Below are 16,482 nucleotides of genomic sequence, written 5' to 3'. Positions count from 1 at the left end.
GGGGAGAGAGTACGCACAAGCCGGGGAGCAGCAGAGAGAGAGAGAGAGACACAGAAACAGAAGCAAGCTCCAGGCTCTGAGGTGTCAGCACAGCGCCCGATGTGGGGCTCGAACTCATGAACCGCAAGATTATGACCTGAGCCAAAGTTGGATGCTTAACAGACTGAGCCACCCAGGCACCTGCTCAATGTCCTTCTTTTTAACATATACATGGAAATAACACAAACAACAAGATTTGTGTTTTTTCCGAGATATGACTGAAACAATGGATTCAAATGAGGTTCATTAAATAATCTCAAAATTTTGGAGAACAAAATTCTACCACCACAAACCTTTTCCATCTTCTGTTCCAGTTCACTATTATCTTTTTCCATCTGCTTCTTTCGGCTATCCAAGGCTTTGATTTCATTGTCAAGTCTCATTATTTTAGAAAGATTTTGTTCAATTTCTTTTAGACGATTCTGAAAATAAATAAATACATAAATTTCACTAGTTTATAATGCAAATGAATGAAAAGAAGTTAAGATGTCCTGGGGCAGATACTTAGTAAAAGTGATCTATCTCATTTAATGCTAGCAAGGCTATAAATTATAGGAGGCACAGAGAAACTGAGAAGCAGAGACATTAAGTAACTTGTCCAACTCCTCACAGCTAGTAAAAAACAAAACAAAACTAATAAACTGCCTTGCCCTCAACATGTCCCAGAGAAGTCACTGGGTAGAGTCACATTATGTAAAGTACATTATAAAAACTTAATCTTTAACAGGCTAATGAATTTATTTATTTATTTATTTAACGTTTATTTATTTTTGAGACAGAGAGAGACAGAGCATGAACGGGGGAGGGTCAGAGAGAGGGAGACACAGAATCTGAAACAGGCTCCAGGCTCTGAGCTGTCAGCACAGAGCCCGACGCGGGGCTCGAACTCACGGACCGCGAGATCATGACCTGAGCCGAAGTCGGCCGCTTAACCGACTGAGCCACCCAGGCGCCCTAATTTATTTAAAAAATAAACAGAATTAGTGAGTGGACTAGAAACTCACAGTGAGTTACCAGTGCATTCTGAATCTGAAGGCCAAACTTACATGGAAAACTATGCTTTGATTCAAAGTCTGTTCAAGCACAGAAAACTGTGAACAAGTTAAGTGTGATAAATGATCTCCTTGGCCTGCTTCCAAGGACAGCTGGTTGCCTAATCACCTAGGAATAGGTGAAACCAGGCTCTGCTGGGGATATTCTTCTAATGTTTGTCTCTACAAATCCAAGGATGACCTATTCCTCTTCTAAGATATTCTGAGAACCTAATTTATTAAACTAATGTAACATTAGAGTGCTGAGATATCAACTTGAAGCTTTCACTGTTGCACCTAAACGCACCCTCAACTTTAATATTAGTCATTTAATAAAATTACAGTAGTATCTTATCTTGTGATTTGTAGATTAATGAGTAGCATGTAACCACCATAAAAACAGGAATTTTGTTCACTAATGTATCCCACACAAAATTGATGTTCTCTATGTTAGCTAAATGGAAGAATGAGTAATTTTACCAATAATTCATAGTTATCACTGAATGAATGACTACTATATTGAAGACATTGTACAAGATGCTGCTATCCATTCACTCTAACTCTTGTGAGAGTACTTGCTAAGTAGGAGACTTGGAGGACTCCATGTGCATGAAGGCACATACTTAATGATGGGAGGTTAAGACTGGAGGCAGGGTGGGATAATAGTTAACACTGTAGGCTCTGGGTGCTGGAAGAAGGAAAAACTCAACCTTACCTTGTACTACATTCAAAAATTAACCTGAAATGGAACATAAATGTAAGAACTCAAACTACAAAACTTCAAGAAGAAAACACTGTAGAAAATCTGTGCAATTTGGGGTCAAAGATTTCCTAAACAGGAAACAAAAAAAAACTGTAAGAAAAAATTTGATAAACTGAACTTCATCAAAATCAAAAACTGCTGTCCTTGGAAAAGCAGTTAATAAAATATTTGCAAAACACATGTATGATAAGGGCTTGCATCCAGAATAAAAAGAACTCTCACAGCCAAGTAAGACAAAAATCCCATTCAAAATAGGCAAAATATCTGAATAGACACTTGTCCAAAGATGCTCAGATGGCAAATAAACATTTAAAAGGACACTTAACATCCATAAACATTAGAAAAATGCAAAATAAAACCATAATGAAAAAAAAAACACTCAAGATACTAGCATTCATCTACTATAAAGGCTAAAATAAAAAAGACTGACCTATCTAAATTACACTTCAATAAACCCAACTTAAAACAAAAAGTATGGGCTTAGGATTCAGAGAGGTTTGGACTCTAACTCTGGTTCCACACCATGGTTGCAGTGTGAACACCTGTGCCACAGTTTTCTTGCCTATAAAACCTCACAGGATTACTATGGAGTTCACATAATGCATTTTAAAACACCCTGTTCAGTGACTGGCATATAATATACCTTCAATGAATGGACCATTCCTTATCACTTATGAAAAAAATTTTGTGTTCAGAAAATATCTTTTGAGCAGCAACAAAAAGAACAGGATTGATTCTTAAAAGCATTGGATATTAACATCTCAGCTATGGTACTCCACTCAGAAACTTCCCGGCTTCTATTACGGCCTCTTGGTGGCATTATCTGGGTTTGGATCTATTGTGACAACTCTACGAAGCTTCATTCCTTAAATCCAGCCAGTCCACCAGATCCTGGATATCCCTTCTTTGAAATCTGTAGTTCTTTTATTTTTATTATTTTTTAATGTGAACAGGGGAAGAACAGAGAGAGAGGGAGACACAGAATCTGAAGGAGGCTCCAGGCTCTGAGCTGTCAGCACAGAACCGCGAGATCATGACCTGAGCTGAAGTTGGATGCTTAACTGACTGAGCCACCCAGGTGCCCCAAGAAATCTGTGTTTTTAAATTTTAATTCCAGGGTAGTTTACAGTGTTGTGACATCTGTGCTTTTGTTCAGTCCTTAGGGTGCAAAATCCCCGCTCTATCCCCAGAGCATACCACCTAGTAAAAGAAGCTAAGACAAAGATAAAGACAAAAAATATAGCAGAGTATTTAAAGTTTAGGTGTTAGTGTGAAATGAGACAAAAGAACAAGGCAGTTGGGTCATCAGGTATACTAGAACCATGAACTTCTAGGCAGAATAAACAAGCAGGCCAGAAGGTGTTTTTGAACTTGAAAACAAATTTGTCTAGCAATTTCCACAAAAGGCAAGAAAGGAAAGTAGGCCTAAGTGGGCCAAGGTCAGGATAAAATGTGGTGGGATGAGAATACAATAGTTCATAAGAGAATTCCTAAAGTCAGAGGATACCTATAAAAATGAAAAAGCATGAATGCAGGACTGAAATGAAGCTGTCTTCTGGATGGCTCCTAGGAAGGTGATCTGACCCAAAATTTATATTTAATTCCATGAAGGGAAGAAACCCTGGATGTCAGAACAAAAACAAAAAACAAAAAACAAAACACAAAACACACACAACAACAAAACAGCCCCAACTATGGAAATCAACCACTTAAATAATTATTTACTAAATCACCTACTATGTGCCAGGCACTGGACTAGGCTATGAGGATACAGAAAATAAAATTAAACCCATGGAGGGGCGCCTGGGTGGCGCAGTCGGTTGAGCGTCCGACTTCAGCCAGGTCACGATCTCGCGGTCCGTGAGTTCGAGCCCCGCGTCAGGCTCTGGGCTGATGGCTCAGAGCCTGGAGCCTGCTTCAGATTCTGTGTCTCCCTCTCTGCCCCCCACCCACTCATGCTCTGTCTCTCTCTCAAAAACAAACACCTCACAATTTGCTACAGCCTTAGTCACAATCCTGCACCACTCAATAAACACCCGGTATTGCTTCTTTGCCACCTTGCCATTCTTTCCTATACGAATGCTCCATTTCAACCATATGGATTTCCTGATAGTGTTCAAAAACACCTTGCGTTTTACTGTCCCTACACCTCTAATTACTGAATCATTTATAGTCAATAAATTAAACTCCCAATTCAGTCCTACATAATCCTCTCTGGCCACCTCAGACAGAAATTCTCTTTCTCATTCCTCAGAGCTCTTACAGTTCTTGTCTTTTTCTGCCTTATGTGTGCTTGTCACCTTTCTAACTAGGCTGCTCCTGAGGAAGACAAAATGTGTTCCAGTATCTTGCGAATTACCACACAGTACCTATACACAATAATCCTAACTCTTAAAACATATCCTACTTTATCATTTTTTCTATTAAACTAAATTCTAAACCCATTCATTCTTCATAATCTGTAATTTTCTCATTCATTTTACCCTGGTTTACTTAACCCAGGCTCTCCCTTACAATGATTCTGTTTTGTTAAGTTGTAGGTGTAAATATAGACATATAACAATGTGAATGTAAATACATTTATATTGTATACATGCAAAAAAAAAAAAGCTGATCATAGGCTTTAACTAGAAGGTCAGGAATGAGTGGGAAGACTACCTCTTACTTATCAACTCATATTTTTCTGTAAGTTTTTTATCATGAGCACATTAATTACTTTAAGAAGAAAAAATAAAATTACAAACATACATAAAATGGCTTCTACTCGGTCAATCTGATTTTTCCCCATTCTTTAAGATCCAGTTCAGCCATACCTCTTCCCTTGAAGGCTTTTTAAGACATTTCTATTCAAGACCATCCCGTTTTTATTTATTTAAAAAAAAATTTTTTTTTTCAACGTTTATTTATTTTTGGGACAGAGAGAGACAGAGCATGAACGGGGGAGGGGCAGAGAGAGAGGGAGACACAGAATCGGAAACAGGCTCCAGGCTCTGAGCCATCAGCCCAGAGCCCGACATGGGGCTTGAACTCACGGACCGCGAGATCGTGACCTGGCTGAAGTCGGACGCTTAACTGACTGCGCCACCCAGGCGCCCCAAGACCATCCCGTTTTTAAAACAGCTTTATTGAGATAAATTCACATGCCATACGATTCACCTGTATTCGCCATACAATTCAACATTTTTTTAGTATATTCATACAGTTGTGCAACCATTACTGTAAACTGATCTTAGGATATTTCAACTTCCAAAAAAAAAAAACTTTGTACCAATTTGCAGTCACCGTTCATTCCTCTCGACTGCCTAACCTGGCAATCATTAATCTTTCTGTCTCTATAGATTTGCCTATTTTGGACATTTCAAATAAATAGAAGCATACAATATGAGGTCTTTTGTAATTGGCTTTCACTTAGTGTGTTTGCGACATTCTTACCTGTTGTAGCATGTATCAGAACTTCATTTCTTTCTACAGATGGATAATATTCCAACATAAGGATATGCCACATTTTATTGAGCAGTTAACGGACAACGAAGTTGTTTCCATCTTTAGGCTATTATAAATAATGCTGTTATGAACATCCCTATGCAAGCTTTTGTGTAGATGTATGTTTTAAAATCTCTTGGGTGTAAGACACTTAGGAGTAAAACTGCTGGATCATATGTTAACTCTATGTTTAACATATCAAGGAATTGCTGAACTGTTTTCCAATGTGGCTGCACCATTTTACACTCCCACCAGCATATATGAGGGTTCCAATTTCTCCATATCCTCATCAATACTATTATATGTCTTTTTAATTTATAGCCATTCTAGGGGGATGTGAAGTGGTCTCACTGTGATTTTGATTTGTACTTTCCTAATCAGTAATGATGTTAAACATCTTTTCATGTTTTTGGACACATATATATCTTCTTTAGAGAAATATCTATTTAGATCCTTGGCACATTTTCTAATTGTGGGTTTTTTTTTTTTTTTTTGTTACTGAGTTATAACAGTTCATTATATGTTCCAGAAAAAAAAGTCCCTTTTCAGATATATGACTGGCAAATATTTTCTCCCATTGTGTGGGCTCCTTTTGCTTTCTTGATGATGTAGTTTGAAAAACAAGTATCTTATTTTGAGGAAGTCCAATTTCTCTTTTAAGTTAAAAAAAATTTTTTTTAAGTTTATTTTGTGAGAAAGAAAAAGAGCACAAGGTGGGGGGGGGCAGAGAGAAGGAGAGACAGAGTCCTAAGCAGGCTTTGCGCCATCAGTATAGAGCCCAATGGCGAGGCTCAAACTCACATACTGTAAGATTATGACCTGAGCCAAGATCAAGAGTTGGATGCTTAACTAACTGCGCCACCCAGGCACCCCAAGGAAGTCCAATTTATCTATTTTTTCTTTCCTCACTGTGCTATAGCCACCACCTTTTAGCTCCTAAAGAACCTATGTTTTCAAATGTACCATTTACATAACTCTTCAAATTACTCATTTGTGATCCTACCTATCTTCTAAAATAGTTTCCTTGTTTTTCTAAGTAGATTTTAAGTCCTTTAAAAGCAAAGTCCAAGTTTTTGGCTTCATTATCCCCCAAAATACCTGGCACAGTGCTACACACAAAACAATATTCACTAAATAATGCATTAATGTTAGTGGGCACCAGGACAGAACAAAACCAAAGTTTTTCTAATTTATAATTCAAATATCTATACCAGGAGTTTGGAAGATGGTGATGGAGTACAAAGTACAGAGACACAGTTTGGGAGAGTGACAGACTGTGACCCCCAGGGTGGGGAGGGAGCTGCAACTGCAGAGAAGGGGGATAGACAGACTAACACACAGGTAAGCACAAGCAGAAAATAAATCCCCATAGCAATAGGCTTGAAAAGCTAGAAGGCTTGAATTTCCTGAGTTCTTACAACCAGCAGGGCTTAAAGCCTGGAGTTTTTTGTTTGTTTGTTTGTTTTTTTAATTTTTATTTATTTTTTTAAATTACATCCAAGTTAGTTAGCATATAGTACAAAAATGTTTCAGGAGTAGATTCCTTAATGCCCCTTACTCTTTAGCCCATCCCCTTCCATACCCCTCCAGTAACCTTCTGTTTATTCTCCATATTTAAAAGTCTCTTATGTTTTTGTCCCCCTCCCTGTTTTTTATTATTTTTGCCTTCCCTTATGTTCATCTATTTTCTTTCTTAAGGTCCTCATATGAGTGAAGTCAAATGATATTTGTCTTTTTCTGACTGACTAGTTTCGCTTAGCGTAATACCCTCTGGTTCCATCCATGTAGTTGCAAATGACAAGATTTCATTCTTTTTGATTGCTGAGTAATGCTCCATTGTATGTGTATACACACACACACACACACACACACACACACACACACACACATCTTCTTTATCCATTCATCTGCTGATGGACATTTGGGCTCTTTCCATACTTTGGCTCTTGTTGATAAAGCCTGGAGTTTTAAAAGTCAGAGTGTTTGGCTCCGATAGAGCTCAGAGGGTACTGGGGCTGCTTGGGAGAAAATGCAGGGCAAACAGCCCGCTGAAATACAGTATGGAAACAGCGATCCGAGGAGCACCTGGGGCAAAGAGCGGGGTTAGTTGCTCATCTTGGAGCATGTCTTAGAGAGGCAGTGTTCATACAGAGACCCCTCCGGGAACCAGCCCAGCCGTGACACTGCTACCTAACTTGCTTACACCAAGCCCCACCCCTCCACACCCCAGTGAAACTGCCGCTCCCAGTCACGCTGGCCTCAGTCCTAGTGCAATGGGCCCCCTCCCCAAGAAGACCGGCCCAAACCCCGCTAATAGCAGATCTCCTGACCTGGAAGTTTTTCAGAGCCTCAGTCCCAACAGTGGTGGGAACAGGTCTCATTTCACAAGGAGAACAGAGTACACCTAATTAAAACACATCACATTCAGGCCAGGGACCGAACGCTGCCCACATACAGGCAAAGAGACTGGCCCAAAGGATAAAGCAGCCAGGACACAACAGCAAAGCACATGAAGTGCACACTAGAGACACTCCTAGAAGCACCAGGCCCTGGGGAACAGATGACACTAAACTGCAGGGCACTAAAGGACCTCTTCTTCATAGAGCCATTACCCTCAATAACAAAAAATATAGGTGACTTTCCTAACACACAGAAACAGGCACAGAGACTTACACAAAATGAGAAGACAGATGAATTTGTCCCAAATGTAAGAAAAGAACAAGGCCATGACTAGAGATCTAAGTGAAACAGATATAAGTAACGTGCCTCTTGGAGAATTTAAAGCAATGATCATAAGGACATTCACTGGACGTGAGAAACAAGTGGAGGACATCAGTGAGACCATTAACACAGAGATAATGAGTAAAAATAAGAGAGAGAAAGGGCTCAACAAACAAAATGAGGAACATCTGATGTAATGAACAGCAGGCTGGAAGAAGCAAAGACATAGTGACCTAGAAGACAGATTAATGGAAAGTTACCAAGCTGAACAAAACAGTGAAAAAAGAATTATGCAAAATGGGAAGACTTAGGGAACTCAATGACTCCATCAAACATACTAACATTCGTATTATAGGAGTCCTAGAAGGAGAAAAGAGAGAAAACGGGGCAGAGAATTTATTTGAAAAAATAACAGCTCGAAACTTCCCGAATCTGGAAAAGGAAACAGATATCAAGATCCAGGAGGTGCTGAGAACCCCCAACAAAATCAAAAATAGCAGATTCATACCATGATACATTATAACTAAAAAGGCAAAAAAATTCTTAAAAAGTAAGTAAAAAGGCAAAATATACTGATAAATAAAAAAAATATTAAAAGCAGCAAGATGAGAGATGCCTGGGTGGCTCAGTCGGTTAAGTGTCCGACCTCAGCTCAGGACATGATCTTACAGTCTATGGGTTCGAGCCCTGTGTCAGACTCTGTGCTGACAGCTCAGAGCCTGGAACCTACTTCAGATTCTGTGTCTACCTCTCTCGGTCCCTCCCACACTCACGCCTCTGTCTCTCTCTCTCTTTCTCTCAAAAGTAAACACACTTAAAAAAAAAAAAAAGCAGCAAGATGAGGGGCGACTGCATGGCTCAGTCGGTTAAGCATCCAACTCTTGCTTTCAGCTCAGGTCATGAACTCTAGGGTTTGAGCTCTGCTTTGGGCTCTGTGCTGATGGCACGGAGCTTGCTTGCAATTCTTTCTCTCCCTCTCTCTCTGCCCCTTCCCTGCTCATGCTCTCTCTCAAAATAAATAAACTTAAAAAAAAAAAAAAAGGAGCAAGACAAAAGACGACACTTACATACAAAGGAAACTTCATAAGGATACCACCTGATTTTTGAGCAGAAACATTCCAAACCAGAAGGGTAGCATGATATATTCAAAGTGCTGAATGGGAAAAATCTGCAGACAAGAATACTATATCCACCAAGGCTGTCATTCAGAATAGAAGGCGAGATAAACAGCTTCCCAGACAAGCAAAAACTAAAGTTCATGACCACTAACTCATCCTTGTAAGAAATATTAAAGGGGACTCTCTGAGTGGAAAGACCAAAAAGGATAGTATGAAAGTAGGAAACACAAAAGCAGTAAAAATAAACATTCCTAAAAAAAAAAATCAGTCAAGAAATTCACAAAATAAAAGAATGTATAATATTATGACAACATATATCAAAAAAGTAGGGAGGGGAGGGGTGCCTAGGTGGTTCAGTCAGTTAAGTGTCCGACTTCGGCTCAGGTCATGATCTCACAGTTTGTGAGTTCAATCCCCGTGTCAGGCTCTGTGCTGACAAGCTTGGAGACTGGAGCCTGCTTCAGATTCTGTGTCTCCCTCTCTCTCTCTGCCCCTCCCCCACTCACACTCTGTCTCTGTCTCTCTTAAAAATAAATAAACATAAAAAAATTAAAAAAATAGGGGCACCTGGGTGGCTCGGTTGGTTAAGCATCCGACTTTCGCTTAGGTCATGATCTCACAGTCTGTGAGTTTGAGCCCCGCATAGGGCTCTGTGCTGACAGCTCAGAGCCTGGAGCCTGCTTTAGATTCTGTGTCTCCCTCTCTCTCTGCCCCTCCTCTGCTCATGCTCTGTCTCTGTGTCTCAAAAAATAATTAAAAAAAAAAAACATTAAAAAAATTTTTTTAAAAATAAAATAAAACAAAAAGTAGGGAGGGGAAGAGTAAAGAATAGGTTCAAATTTAAACCACTACCAACTTAATATAGACTGCTATATGCAAAAGAGATTATATACAAACCTAATGGTTACCACAAATCAAAACCACTAATCAATATGCAAAGGATAAAAGAAATCCAAATATATCACTAAAGAAACCCAGTAAACCATGAAAAAGAGAAAGGTAAGAAAGGATCAGAGAAAATCTTCAGAAATAACCACAAAACAAGTAATAAAATGGCAATAAATACATATCTATCAATAATTACCCTAGATGAAAATGGACTAAATGACCTAATCAAAAGATGCAGGGTTGTAGAAGGAATTAAAAAAAAAAAAAAAAACAAGGGCGCCTGAGTGGCTTAGTCGGTTAAGTGTCAGACTTCGGCTTGGGTCATGCTCTCACAGTTCATGAGTTTGAGCTCCACACTGAGCTCTGTGCTGTCAGCTTGGAGCCTGGAGCCTACTTCAGATTCTGTGTCTCTCTCTCTCTCTCTCTGCCCCTCCCCTGCTCACAAGTCTCTCTCTCTCAAAAATAAACATTAAAAAAACAAAAAACAAAAAAACGAACAAACAAGACCCATCTGTTTACTGCCTACCAGAGACTCATTTTAGACCTAAGGACACCTGCAGATTGAAAGTGAGGGTATGGAGGGGTGCCTGGGTGGCTCAGTTGGTTAAGTGTCCAACTTCAGCTCAGGTCATGATCTTGCAGTTCAGGAGTTCAAGCCTCGCGTCAGGATCTGTGCTGAGAGCTCAGAGCCTGGAGCCTGCTTCAGATTCTGTGTCTCCCTCTGTCTCTGCCCCTCCCCAGCTCACAATTTGTCTCTCTCAAAAATAAACAAACATTAAAAAAAAAAAAAAAAAGGAAGTAAGGGTTTGCAGAAACATTTATCATGCAAATGAATGGCAAAAGAAAGCCACAGTAGCAATAGTTATACTGGACAAAATAGACTTTAAATCAAAGACTGTAACAAGAGACCAAGAGGCTACCCAGTAATCAAGGGTATAATGCAACAAGGAGATATAAAAATTGTAAAAATTTATGTGCCCAACATGAAAGCACTTAAATACATAAACTAGTTAATTACATAAAGGAACTAATAATAATACAATAATAGTGGGGGACTTTAACGCCCCACTTACATCAATGAATAGATCTAAACAGAAAAACAACAAGGAAACAATGGCCTTAAATGACACACTGAAAGAGGTAGATTTAACAGATACACAGTAAAACCTTAGACTGTGAGCATAATTCATTCTGGAAACATACTTGTAATCCAAAGCACTTGTATATCAAAGCGGATTTCCCCATAAGAAATAATGGAAACTCAGGATTCATTCCACAACCCAAAAACATTTATATAAAAGTGATTACAATACTGTAATATTGTAATATTGTAATAAAATAATAAAGAAAATACAAAATACAAATAAAAATAAATAAATTAACCTGCGCTTAACCTTTCAAAACTTTCGTGGCTGGTGTGAGGAAGACAAGAGAGAGGAGGGTTGTGTAGGACGACTTTCACTGTCAGATGTTGACTACAGTATTAATAAACTCTTTCTTATACTGTATTTCATGTAACTGGTGATAAGGCAGCAGAGGAAAGGGTCTATATCTGCAGGTAGCCTGACCTAGAATGAAGCAAAGCATTCCTAAGCTTACTCTTTTATGGAAAAGCAAAGGACTGTCCATAGGTGTTTTGAAGTGACAAAAACTACACTAGTGCCAGTTGTGGGAACCTTCCAACATGCTGAAAAATCACTGATTTCTGCCAAACATCACAGCCTGAGACTGAGCATCCGAACATGGGAGACAATCACCCATAATCTCACAGCAAGGGAGAGAGAGAAAGACAGAAGAACCATTGGCTCAGTTGTGATCATGTGACATTTGGTGTCACGTACTACTCATATTGCAAGACATCACTTGTTTAGCAAGATAAAATTTATTAGAAATGTTTGCTTGTCTTGTGGAACACTTGCAGAACAAGTTACTGGCAATCCAAGATTTTACTCTGTTCAGAACATTTCATTCTAAAACACCAGAATACACATTCTTTTCAAGTGCACATGGAACATTCTCCAGAACAGATCATGTATTAGGCCACAAAACAAGTCTCAACAAATTCAAAAAGATCAAAGTCATACCATGCATCTTTTCTGACCACAATGCTATAGAACTAAACATCAACCACAATAAAAAATCTGGAAAGAGGACAAATACATGGAGGTTAAATAATACGCCACTAAACAATAAATAGGTCAATCAGGAAATAAAAGAAGAAATAAAAAGTACATGGAAGGGCACCGGATGGCTCAGCTGAAGGCGCATGCACTCTTGATCTCAGGGTTGTGAGTACAAATCCCACGTTGGGTGTAGAGATTATTGCAAAACTTAAAAAAAAAAAGTACATGGAAACAAATGAAAATGAAAACACTAAAGTTCAAAACCTTTGGGATGCAGCAAAAGCGATTCTAAGAGGGAAGTTTACAGCAATACAGGCCTACCTCAAGAAGTAAGAAAAATCTCAAATAGACAACCTTACTTTACACCTAAAGGAACTAGAAAAGGAAGAGCAAATAAATCCCAAAACCCGCAGAAGGAAGGAAATAATAAAGATTAGAGCAGAAATAAATGACATAGAAACTAAAAAAAAAAAAAAAAAAAAAAAAAAAAAAAAAAAAAAAAAAATAGAACATATCAATAAAACCAGGAGCTGGTTCTTTGAAAATTTCAGCAAAATTGGTAAGGCCCTAGGCCAGCCTCATCAAAAAAAAAAAAGAAGAGAGAGAGAGAGAGAGAGGACTGAAATAAACAAAATCATTAGTAAAGGAGGAAACATAACAACCAACACCACAGCAATACAAACAATTGTAAGAGAGTATTATGAAAATTTATTTGCCAACAAAGTGGAAAACCTACAAGAAATGGATCAACTACTAGAAACATATAACCTACTAAAGCGGAAACAGAAAGAAACAGAAAATTTTAACAGATCAATTACCAGCAGATAAATCAGTCATCAAAAAACTCCCAACCAACAGGGGTGCCTGGGTGGCTCAATTTGGCTGAATGTCTAACTCTTTATCTTGGCTCAGGTCACAATCCCAAGGTCATGAGATTAAGTCCTGAGTTGGGCTCTGTACTGAGTGTGAAGCTGCTTAACATTCTCCCTCCCCCTCTACCCCCTTCCCCACTCATACTCTCTCTAAAAATAAAAAACAGACAAAAAAACCCCAAAAAAACAAAAAACCCTCCCAACAAACAGAAGTCCAGAACCAATGGCTTCACAGGTGAATTTTACAAAACATTTAAAGACAAGTTAGTACCTATTCTTCTCAAAGTATCCCCAAAAATAGAAAAGGAAGGAAAATTTCCAAATTCATTCTATGAGGCCAGCATTACCAATACCAAAACCAGATAAAGACACCATAAAAAAAGAGATTTACAGGCTATTTTCTCTAAGCAACACAAATGCAAAAATCCTCTACAAAATACTGATTTCAACAAACATTAAAAAATCATTCACCACAATCAAATGAGATTTATTCCTAAATTGCAAGAAAGTGGTTCAATATCGGCCTATCAATCAACATGACATATCACATCAATAAGAGAAGGATAAGAACCATAGGAGCATTTCAACAGATGAGAAAAAGCATTTGACAAAGTACAGCATCCATTCATGATAAAACCCCTCAACAAAGTAGGTTTAGAGCCAACAAACCTCAACATAATAAAGGCCACAGATTTTCAACACACAGCTAACATTACCTTCAATGGGGAAAAAGTGAGAGCCTTTCTCCAAAGTCAGGAACAATGCAAGGATGTCCACTCTCACTGTTTTTATTCAACATAGTACTGAAATCCTAGCCACAGCAATCAGACAACAAAAAGAAACAGGAAGCATCCAAATCAGTAAGGAAGAAGTAAAACTTTCACTATTTGCAGATGACATGATACTATACATACAGAGAAAACCCAAAAGACCACCTAAAAGCTCCTAGACCTGATAAACAAATTCAGTAAAGTTGAAGGATACAAAATCGATTGTTTTTTTTTTTTTTTTTTTTTGAGAGAGAGAGTTAGAGAGCAAGCAGGGGGAAGGATTGAGAGAGAGGGAGACAGGATCCCAAACAGGCTTCATGCTGTCAACACAGAGTCCGACGTGGGGCTCAAACCCATGAACCATGAGATCATGAACTGAGCTGAAATCAACAGTCGGATGCTTGGCCAACTGAGCCACCCATGTGCCCCAAAATCAATTGTATTTCTATACATCAATAATGTAGCAGCAGAAAGAGAAAATAAGAACACAGTCCCATTTACAACTGCACCAAAAATAATAAGACACCTAGGAATAAACCTAACCAAAGACCTATATTCTGAAAACTGCAAAGCACTGATGAAAGACACTGAAGATGACACAAAGTGGAAAGAATTCCATGCTCATGGACTGGAAGAGCAAATATTGTTGAAATGTCCATACTACCCAAAGCAATCTACAGATTTAATGCAATCCCTATCAAAATACCAATAGCATTTTTCATAAAACCAGAATAAACAATCCTAAAATATATATGGAACCACAAAAAATTCCAAACAGCCACAGCAATCTTGAAAAAGAAAAGCAAAGCTGGAGGCATCACAGTTTCAGATCTCAAGTTATATTACAAAGCTACAATGATCAAAACAGTACAGTACTGGCACAAAAGTAGACATATAGATCGATAAAACAGAATAGAAAATCCAGAGATAAACCCACCACTATATGGTCAATTAATCTTTGACAAAGCAGGAAAGAATATCCAGTGGGAAAAAGACCATCTCTTCAACAAATGGGTACTGGGAAAACTGGTCAGCAACATGCAAAAGAATGAAACGGGACCACTTTCTTACACCATACACAAAAATAAACTCAAAATGGGTTGAAGATCTAAATGTGAGACCTGAAACCATAAAAATCCTAGAAGAGAAACACAGACAGTAATTACTCAGACATCAACCATAGCAACTTTTCTCCAGATAGGTCCTCTGAGGCAAGGGAAACAAAAGCAAAAATAAACTATGGGGATTACATCAAAATAAAAAGCTTCAAGCAATCAAAACTAAAAGGCAATCTATGGAATGGGAGAAATTATCTGCAAATGACATACCCGATAAAGGTTTAATATCCAAAACATATAAAGAACTAATACAACTCATACCCAAAAAACAAATATCCAAGTATCTTTTTCCAAGGCAGACATTGTCTACGGCCATACCACCCTGAACGCGCCCGATCTGGTCCAAGGCAGACATCCAGATGGCTAACAGACCCATGAAAAGATGCTCACCATCACTTATCATCAGGGAAATGCAAATCAAAACTACAATGAGATATCACCTCTTACCTGTCAGAATGGCTAAAATCACAAGGTGCTGGTGAGGATGTGTAGTAAAAGGAACCCCTGTGTATTGCTGGTGGGAATACAAACTAGTGCAGCCACTGTGGGAAACAGTATGGAGGTTCCTCAAAAAGTTAAAAATAAAAAAAATAATAATAAAAAAATTTTAAAAAAAAGTTAAAAATAGAACTATTTTATGATCCAGCAATTGCACTACTGGGCATTTACCCAAAGAATTCAAGAACACTAATTCGAGGGGAACACATGTACCCCTATGTTTATAGCAGCATTATTTATAATCCCCAAGATACGGAAGCATCCCAAGTGACCATCAACTGATGAATGGATAAATATGTAGTATATATACAAAGTGGAATATTATTCAGCCATAAAAAATAATGAAACCTTGCCACTTGCAACGACATGGATGGAGCTAGAAAGTATAATGCTAAGTGGAATAAGTCAGAGAAAGACAAATCCCATATGAATTCACTTACAGTGAAATTTAAGAAACAAAACAAACAAGTAAAGGGAAAAACAGAGACAAACAGACTTTTAACTATAGAGAACAAACTGATAGGTACCGGAGGGGAGGTGGGTTGGAGGATGGGTGAAAGACATGATGGGGAGGAAGGAGTATACCTGTCATGATGAGCACCAGAGGAAAAATTTTAAAAATTTAAATAAGTAAACTATACCAGTATTTATAGATGAATTTAAAAGTCCAAATCAGTAACTTTTAAATTTTTTTTTTCAACGTTTATTTATTTTTGGGACAGAGAGAGACAGAGCATGAACGGGGGAGGGGCAGAGAGAGAGGGAGACACAGCATCAGAAACAGGCTCCAGGCTCTGAGCCATCAGCCCAGAGCCCGACGCGGGGCTCGAACTCACGGACCGCGAGATCGTGACCTGGCTGAAGTCGGACGCTTAACCGACTGCGCCACCGAGGCGCCCCTAAATCAGTAACTTTTAAATGGGTAAAAAGAATTCTTCTCCTATGTGAAATCTAGAAAATAGCCACTTTCAAGAATGCTCTTACTTAGAATAGAAACACTTTAAGGGCAAGGACACCATTGTAGTTCTCCTACTACCTGCAGTCCTAAGCACAGTATA

At 38.5% G+C, this 16,482-nt stretch overlaps 1 protein-coding gene across 4 annotated transcripts in view; it reads right to left on the bottom strand.

Annotated features, from left to right (window-relative positions):
• Positions 1–16,482, bottom strand: part of RAD50 (RAD50 double strand break repair protein) — an 89,318-nt gene that overhangs the window by 55,679 nt on the left and 17,157 nt on the right. For all 4 annotated transcript variants that reach the window (XM_030317828.2, XM_030317834.2, XM_030317852.2 and 1 more), the window contains exon 6: positions 333–461. In XM_030317828.2, coding sequence (XP_030173688.1) covers positions 333–461 — 129 coding nt within the window. The remainder of the gene's footprint in view (positions 1–332; positions 462–16,482) is intronic.

Source organism: Lynx canadensis, chromosome A1, assembly GCF_007474595.2.
Source record: "Lynx canadensis isolate LIC74 chromosome A1, mLynCan4.pri.v2, whole genome shotgun sequence".
NCBI lineage: Eukaryota > Metazoa > Chordata > Mammalia > Carnivora > Felidae > Lynx > Lynx canadensis.
The sequence above is the reverse complement of the archived record's forward strand: the minus strand, read 5'-3'. Positions and strand labels throughout refer to the sequence as shown.